At 47.9% G+C, this 8,812-nt stretch overlaps 1 protein-coding gene across 1 annotated transcript; it reads right to left on the reverse strand.

The window, feature by feature from the left end:
- Positions 1-1,130: 1,130 nt before the first annotated feature.
- On the reverse strand, positions 1,131-3,350 carry LOC146768848 (uncharacterized). The gene is made up of 2 exons (XM_085560646.1): positions 3,219-3,350; positions 1,131-1,566 (listed from the first exon to the last, which is right to left on the reverse strand). Exons 1-2 carry the CDS (start codon positions 3,223-3,225, stop codon positions 1,271-1,273), a joined length of 303 nt encoding a protein of 100 aa, XP_085416772.1. The 5' UTR covers positions 3,226-3,350; the 3' UTR covers positions 1,131-1,270.
- Positions 3,351-8,812: the final 5,462 nt, after the last annotated feature.

Consider the following 8,812-nt stretch of genomic DNA (forward strand, 5'->3'; position numbering starts at 1 on the left):
ATTTGGGCACTCTGGATATTCACCTGGCATTGAGCACTGCAGGGTTAATCCAGCTGGGCTGGATGAGGAATTGTGTGTCCAGCAGGAGCAGGGCAGGGATTGTCCCTCTGGGCTGGCTCGGAGAGGCCCCTCCAGGGCTGTGCCCAGTTCTGGTCCTGCAGGAGAGACCTGGAGGGGCTGGAGCGTGTCCAGGGCAGGGAACGGAGTTGGGAAGGGTTTGGAAAACTCCTGAGGGAGCTGGGAAGGGGCTGAGCCTGGAGCAAAGGAGGCTCAGGGGGACCTTGTGGCTCTCACAGCTCCTGCCAGGAGGGGACAGCCGGGGGGTCGGGCTCTGCTCCAGGAACAGGGACAGGAGGAGAGGGAACGGCCTCAAATGGCACCAGGGGAGGCTCAGGTTGGAGACTGGGAAAGAAAATTTCCCTGGCAGAGTGGTCAGGCCTTGGGATGAGCTCCCAGGGAGCTTTGGAGTCACTGGAATTGTCCCCGAGGAGTCTGGATGTGGCCTTGGGGACAGGGTTGGGGTGATGCTGGTGGGGCTGGGTGGGACTGAATCATCCCAAAGGACTCTTCTAACCCTGATAACTCTGCAATTCTCTGCTTTTAAGCAGGGCTCTGATGCCCTTTTCTGTCCTGTGTGTGAGAAGGTGCTGTGCTATTCAGGCTGTCACTGACAGCAGCTCTGACCTTGGTGCTGTAAAACCTGAACTTCTTCAGCCCGAGCTGAAAGAAACAAAAGCCCTGACCAACCTTTGAAGTAGCAGCAGCCACTCCTGTGGCCCACCCAGTGTTTCAAGCCTGCAGAGCACCATGCTGAACATGTGTCAGGATGAGGAAAAGCCACTCTGGTCAGAGCTTCTCTTCCTGAGTTTCCATCTGTTTCCACTCCGTCTGCAGGAATGTGGGCAGCAGGGAATATTTGAAGACAACTGCCTCCTGAATATTTGAAGACAACTGCAGGCTTCCACTCCGAAGAGCAAAAACCTCCTTGATGATAAGATCTTTGATGACATGTGGAGGATTTCTGCAGTGGACGATCACACGTGTCCTCAGCTATCAGCTCTGCACGTGGAGCAGCTGCCACCCTGGCTGAGGAAGGGGTGCCTGGGTGGGACATCCTCCTTCCCAGGGCAGCTGTGGAGAGCTGTGCTGGAGCTCACCTCTAGGTCAGGGTGGCTCCGTGTGGTGGAAAAATCTCCCCCAACCCGAGCTTCCAAAGAAAGGCTCAGCAGTCTCTTGTTGTTCAATCTCAAGGCAGTTTATTGCAAGTTATCTAAAAGATTTTCTTCTCTGCTGCTGTGGTTTGCTCACAGCTCAGGCAGAGGCACACACACACCCTGACATCCTCTCTGACTTCTTCTTCTTCTTCGTCTTCTTCTTCTTCATATTCTTCTTCATCTTCTTCTTCTTTTTCCTTCTCCTTCTCCTTCTTCTTCTCCTCTTTCTCCTCCTTCTCCTTCTCCTTCTCCTTCTCCTTCTCCTTCTCCTTCTCCTTCTCCTTCTCCTTCTCCTTCTCCTTCTCCTTCTCCTTCTCCTCTCTCCCCGCCCAGGGCTGCTGCTCTCTTTTATCTGGTACATTACGTGTTACATGTTTGCAGTTTGTCCCCAATGCCTATTACCTATATTAAATTGTGATTTTCTATCTTTTATATGGTACATTACACGTTACATGTTTACAGTTTTCCCCAATGCCCATTACCTATATTAAATGGTGTTTTTCTATCTTTTATATGGTACATTACGTGTTACATGGTTACAGTTTTTCCCCAATGCCTATTACCTATATTAAATGGTGCCTTTCTACTCTAAACCAATCTGTGAGTGCCAACATCACCAAGAACATGGAGGTGAGGAAGGAGAAAGAGGGAGGACAGGGCAGGCCCAAATCCCAAATCCATCTTAAAACCTCTGACCCCCATGTACAAGACCAAAACCCCCCTGTACAGCACTCAAAAATTCTTCCCTCTACTTTGTGACTACTTCTACTCTAATATCTAAACTTTTGTGACTTCTTGTTCTTCCTGTAAGGTTGGTAAATCATTCCATGGTTCAAACCCAAAATCCCAGCTGTTTGCAGCTGCCTGCCAGGGTCTCAAATGCTTCTGACCTGGACCCAGAACATCCAAAAATGTCTGAGGGACATTTTGAGTTCTGACACCAGTGCTGAGGAGAACATCAGGTGAAGTCAGGGAATGGGGTCAGGAACACCCGTGCAGTTCTGGTGTTGAGCTGACAGCCAGAAACTCATTAAGAGATTGCAAAGGGGCAGCAGGATTTGTTTGGGCAGCAGGAGCTGCCCTGGAGTAGGGAGCTGGATCTCTGACTCATCAGGATGGGGATTAATTTGTGTTTACAAGTGAGATAATCCTGGGAGAATCACACAGAATTACAGAGATATCAAGGTGGCAAGAGCCCCTCAGGACCATCCAGTGCCACCAGCATCACCCCAAGGCCACATCCAGACTCCTCTGGGTCAATTCCAGTGACTCCAAAGCTCCCTGGGAGCTCATCCCAAGGCCTGAGCACTCTGCCAGGGAAATTTTATTTCTAATCTCTATTCTGAACCTTTAGAAGATTGTCTGGTTACCTGTTACCTCTTAAATAAATACCAGAAGCTCAAAGAAAACTTGAGCAGCAGAGCAGCAGCTCTCACCTTAACCCCAGCACTGATTTGCCCCACCATCAGCTACAGCCAATTCTTTATCCTGTTTTATATCATGGCAGGTACAGAGAATTGGGCGGACAAAGGAGGGAGGGTGTGTTTGTTTTGAATGTGCCCTGGTAAATACCACATTTAAAATGACAATAAAAAAGGGTGCACTGCCCCTCAGAGGGAATAGAAAAAAAAAAAAATATGGGTAGGATCCCCTGACAGGAAGGGCAGTGAGGGGGGTTGGGGTCTGCTCCAGGGAACAGGGACAGGAGGAGAGGAAATGGCCTCAAATGGCACCAGGGGAGGCTCAGGTTGGAGATGGGGAAAGAAAATTTCCCTGGCAGAGTGGTCAGGCCTTGGGATGAGCTGCCCAGGGAGGTTTGGAGTCACTGGAATTGTCCCCGAGGAGTCTGGATGTGCCCTTGGGGACAGGGATTGGGTGATGCTGGTGGGGCTGGGGTGGCTCTGGGTGATCCTGAGGGGCTCTTCCCACCCTGGTGATTCCATGCAATCAAAGCAAAGGCACCTGCACATGCACCAAATGGATCTCCAGGGTGCTCCAACTCACAATTCATCAGCTGCCAGACTCAGCACCTTGAGGGCTGTGAGGAGTCTCCAGGATGGTCCCTCCCAGCCGAAGGTCAGGTTCCTACAAAGCCAAAGGGACGAGATGAAGTTCAGCTGAGCTTTAGAGCACCATTCTGGATGTGCCCTTGGGGACAGGGTTTGGGTGATGCTGGTGGGGCTGGGGTGGCACTGGGTGATCCTGAGGGGCTCTTCCCACCCTGATGATTCCAGAATCCCAAAATCTCCTGTTCCACACCCGCTCCCAAACCACGGCACCCATCAGTTCAAAGGCAGGGAGTCTCCTTTCCACTCTCCCTTTGCTTTTCCCTGAGCTTCAGGCAGAGGGAGAAACCAGCCGGGCCCATTTCCATTCCCACACTTGGGAAGGAGCTGTGGTTGTTGGGCAACAAAAGCTGGAAGCACAAAAGATAGGGAGGGCTCCCAGCCCGCTTGGTAAACCCAGCACAGGTGGTGGAAATCAAACCTGAGCAAACATCCCCACTCACTGCTGAGCATTTCATTGTAGGAACATTTGCTGTAGGTGGTTCACACATCTCCTGGCAGTTTGCTTGGCAAACAACCCCGCTCTGGGACAAAAGGAAAAGGCTTCCCAGGAATGATTATGCATTAATTAACCTCACAGATAATGTTATCAGCGTTACTTGTTCTGCCATTATGAACTTTCACACCTTTTCTCAGTTTTAATCTCAACATTGACACTGCTTCAGGAACTTCAGGGTTTAAAGGTGGGAGTTTTCTCAGCCTGCAGGTTTTTGGACACTGCTCAGCAGCTTCCCTTTGTCCCCAAGGTTGCATTTTGCAAAGGAGGAAGAGATTAGTTGGTCAGGCAGAAAACTGGGCACTGTTCAGATCCCTGATTTTTTTTTCCCATGGATTTTGTGCAGCATTTTAGTATTTAGTATTTTAGTATTTAGTATTTTCCTTGGAAAACTCCATTCTGAGGACTGTAGAATTACCCATGGAAAAATAAATGTATTGTAGATGAATATTTCTTTCTGTAAGCAGGTTTTATTCAAAGAATAAATATAAATTTTACATGATCCCACCAGCATCACCTCAAATGCTGTCCCCAAGTGTCACATCCAGACTCCTCCTGAACACTCCCACAGTGACTCCGAAGCTCCCTGGGCAGCTCATCCCAAGGCCTGACCACTTTGCAAGGGATTTAAAAAAAAATAAATTATCTAATCTAATCTAATCTAATCTGAACCCCCCCTGATGCTGTGGCTTGTTTAGGAAAAAGAAGATGGTTTGAAATATGCCATTATTTTAGTAAAGGTACAGCAGATGTTTCAGAATATTTTAAAATCATAAATGTCTTTTACTACCCTTGGAGGTGCCATTTTTGGACCTGCCTGAGGTGACAAGGTCACCTATAGGATCAAAACTGCAAATCCCCCCTCCCTCTTTGCCTCCCACAGCAGAGGGAAGGTGCCACCCGTGCTTTGGGCACCACACAGTGATCCCAAAATCCACAGGATCCCACAGAACAATGCTCTGCCTTTCCAAGAACTTTGTTATCCATCTGCCAAACAGCCCGAGCTCCCTTCTCACAGGGGTGAAAAGCAAGAAGGTTTTACCAGGAGAAACAGAGCTCCCCTGGGGACAATTCCAAGGGAATTATCAAGGGAAATACAGGTTGGATATCAGGGAAAAGTTTTTACAGAAATGGTGATGAAGTTCTGGAATTGCTGCCTGGGGAGGTGGTGGAGTCACCACCCCTGGGTGTGTTTAACAAAGCCTGGATGTGGCACTGGGTGCCAGGGCTGGGTTGAGGTGCTGGGGCTGGGTTGATGATCTTGAAGGTCTCTTCCAACCCAGTGATTCTGGGAATTCTGGGAATTCTTTGGATAATTCCTCGGGCAATGGGAGGTGCTGGAGTCACCATCCCTGGATGTGTTTAAAGGAAGCCTGGACGTGGCACTCAGTTCAGCTGATGAGGAGGTGTTACGTTAGGTCACAGATTGGACTTGATGACCTCAAAGGTCTTTTCCAATCGATTTCCTTCTGTGATTCTGTGAATTCCACCTCTGCTGGCTGAAGCACTGCTGGAGCCAGAGTCTGGAGATGCCCTCACACCCTTCTTTAGATGGAGAAATCCAGGCTCCTCAAGCCTCTTCCCCAAAGCACTTGGGCCCTCAGGCTCTGCTCCTCTCACTGATTCATATTTTCAGGTTTGAGCTTTCTCCTGAGAACATGTGGGCCCGAAGCTGGGCAACTCCCTGGATTTGAGCAAGTCCAGACCCTCCTGGAGCAGTTCTGTGTCAGGAACCAGAGACAATTTGGACTTTTTCTGTCTTCAGCTTCTGTTTATTGTTACCTTATCAAAACTTCAGCACACTGTCTGCACCGGGCTCTGTGTGCAGGAAAAACAGCACAAAAATGGCCAAAAACCTCCTGTTACAAGGCCTTTTAAACCTAATCAAAAACTAAGCCACACAATTAAGAAATGACACCTAAATTATTTTCCTTTCTAACCCAATAACTGACCCCTAAAGATCCAAAATGAGGATTTTTCTACTCAATTACAAGATACCACCTAAACCCAAGAAGAAGAAGGAAGAAGAAGAAAGGAACTCAAGACAACATCCTGTATCCTCCATTTTGAACCCATCTATAACATACTAAAAATCCTAAACACTAAATTTCTCACACATTTGACACACTCCACTACTCTCTACAATCTCTACAATCCATTTCACACTTTTGTGGTTTCTGGTTTACCTTGAGGCTTTGGGAGTTTTCTCCATGAATGAGGGGCAAAGTCAGAGCTGCCCTGGGGGTCAGGACAGCCCAGAGCAGACAGAGAAATATTCCCAATGCCCTGGGTTCCCACGAGAACATTCACAGAGCAAAGGTGGAGCTCTAAGCACAGTGGATCTCATTTCGGAGGCAGCTTCTGCTTTGCTCCAGGGCTTGATGCTCTGGGATCAGTGTGAGCCCAAAGTGGTGGGAATGGGCTGTGACACTGGTGACACTGCTGGTGGCACTGCCAGTCCCCTGTCCTTGGTGTGCACCAGTGGGGAGCGTGAGTGCCTCGACAAATCAGTCTGGCAGCAGCAACAGCCCCCAGAACCAGAACATCCACAGGGTTCCAGGAAGGTGTTGTCCACTGTCCACCCCTGAAATCCTTAGTGGAATAAAATCCTTTTCATTGGAGGTCAAATACAGATAGACTTTGCTGCCCCATCAGCTTTTCCTAGAAATGATATCTTAAGAGTGATGAAAGGAATTTTTTGGTGGAAATCATTGTCTGACCTCACTGTTATGTCTAGAGATAACAAAAGATAAGAGAAAAGGAGGAGGGAAGAGAGAAGAGGAGGCTCAGGGGGACCTTGTGGCTCTCACAGCTCCTGCCAGGAGGGGACAGCCGGGGGGTCGGGCTCTGCTCCAGGAACAGGGACAGGAGGAGAGGGAACGGCCTCAGGCTGGGCCAGGGCAGGCTCAGCTGGGACAGCAGCAGCAATTTCCCCATGGAAAGGGTGCTCAGGCCCTGGCAGGGGCTGCCCAGGGAGCTTTGCAGTGCCCATCCCTGCAGGTGTCCCCTGGAGGTGGCACTGAGTGCTCTGGGCTGGGGACAAGGTGGGCACAGCTGGGACTCCATGGGCTGGGAGGGCTTTTGTAACCACAATGAAAATGATTTTGGGAATTCTGTGAATGCTGGGAATTTTCTTTTCCTGAACCTTTCACTCTTGCTGGCTGATCCCCTGTGTGGGGAGGGCCGGGTTTGCCACAATCATCCCAAAGTCATCACAGCAAACACAGACCCCGAGCCAGGAATTTCTCCAGCACTGGAACTCAACTCTCAGAGCCCTGCAGATCCTACAGATCCTTCCTCCCCGACTGTTATGTGTAGTAGATATAATTCTAATTTCTAATATGTTATATGTGATATTGAATATTTGTTAGAGTATACACCTTTGTATTAGGATTCTCCCACCCTCACAGGTGAGACCGGGTGTATTTTGGAAACTGATTTCCAAGTAAGAAGGTGCAGCTCCCCAGGAGATGGGGATGGGCCATGGCTGGGGAGATACAGGAACCCCAGGTGCTGGTCATCACCTGAACAACCCGAGATGGAAATCATGGAAATCCTCAGGCAGATCCATGTGAATGCAGCGTTCCTGAATTCACATAAATTTCATCAAGAGATTCAACAAACTCCAGACACTGAATTGTTCTCCCTCATCACCAAAGAGGAAAATCTTATTAACATATAGACTCTGAATAGAAGAAAAGACTGACTGCTGAAATCTTGGCCTCAGGTGGAATTTTCCCTATAAAAACCACTTGTGCCAGGATGGAGGTGTGTGAGAATGGGAGAAAACCTCTGCTGGGGCTGACTCCTTGTGGCACACCCAGGGCCGACCCCGGGCTCGGCTCTGTTCTTTCCTTGTGGCTGGCTAGATAGAATTTGATGCAAAATAAATATTTTATTTTTTCATATTAATTTGTCTGGACAAATTTTCATTTATAACACTGACCCCACCCCAAACCCCCCTTTTCCCAGCAGAGGTGGGGTTCGTACCCTGCATTGTTCCCTATTTTTGCCCTATTTGCCCAGCTGGTGTCAGCTCCGAGCTCTGTTTGGATTGCTCCGCAGCAAGATTTGCCTGAAAGGTTTGCATATTCCAAGAACCCACAATGATTAAGTAGACATGAAAGAAAGCATTATGATGAATAATCAGGGCATAATCAATGATCCCCTTTTTGCATTATAAATGATGACGCTTGTACTCCACAGCTTTTAGGCAGAGCGTGGGTGTGACAGCTTGAAAAACAGTGTCGAGCCTGACATGAGACCTGTCAGCTCTTAAATGAGGTAATTAATGACCTGCTAAGCATGCAGATTTTAAATGTCAGTTTTTTTTTTTTTTTTGGAAATACCTCGGGAGTAAAAAATTATTTGCAATTTATCATTCCAGGAGGAAAAACTCAGAGCGAGAGCGCAGTGAGAAATAACAGAATTATGGCAAAAATGCTTTGTGCTTTTAATAGAAAAATAAAAATCAAACCTCCCTCCGAGATTCCTCTCACCCCACATCCTCTTCACATCACTTTAGTGGCTGACAACTTTATTTTTGTATACATGGACTCGCTGGATTTTGGGATCTTGTCCTCCAGGCCAGCACCAGCTGCTTAAAACTGAGGCTCAGAAGAAAAGCAGGAATTAATTTATTCTGCCAAATGTCAATTGCTGCCCCTGCAATATCTGAATTTGTGTTACCCTTCTCCCAGGGCTTGTGGTATTAAAAAAGATGGCAGGTTTTAGTTTTAAAGGAAATTTTTGAGGCATCAGTTTTCAGGTGTTTGCCAACTGGGACACTGAGCTGGGCCTCACTCCCCATTGCAGATCTGAGATGCTTTTAGCTTTTTATTTTTTTGGATACAAGATGAAAAATGGATGAATTTGTTCTCCACTAAAGACTTTTTAATGTCTTCTTTTACTTCATGGATGAAATCCAATCCATTCTGTGATTTTTCTGATGTTGTGTCTGAATGCGCAGCTGAAACTCTGACCCTGCAACCCCCCAAAAAAAGGAAGACAAAAAATAAACAGCAATTGAACTGTGA

The sequence above is a fragment of the Lonchura striata genome, chromosome 1 (assembly GCF_050655825.1).
Source record: "Lonchura striata isolate lonStrDom1 chromosome 1, ASM5065582v1, whole genome shotgun sequence".
Classification (NCBI taxonomy): Eukaryota; Metazoa; Chordata; class Aves; order Passeriformes; family Estrildidae; genus Lonchura; species Lonchura striata.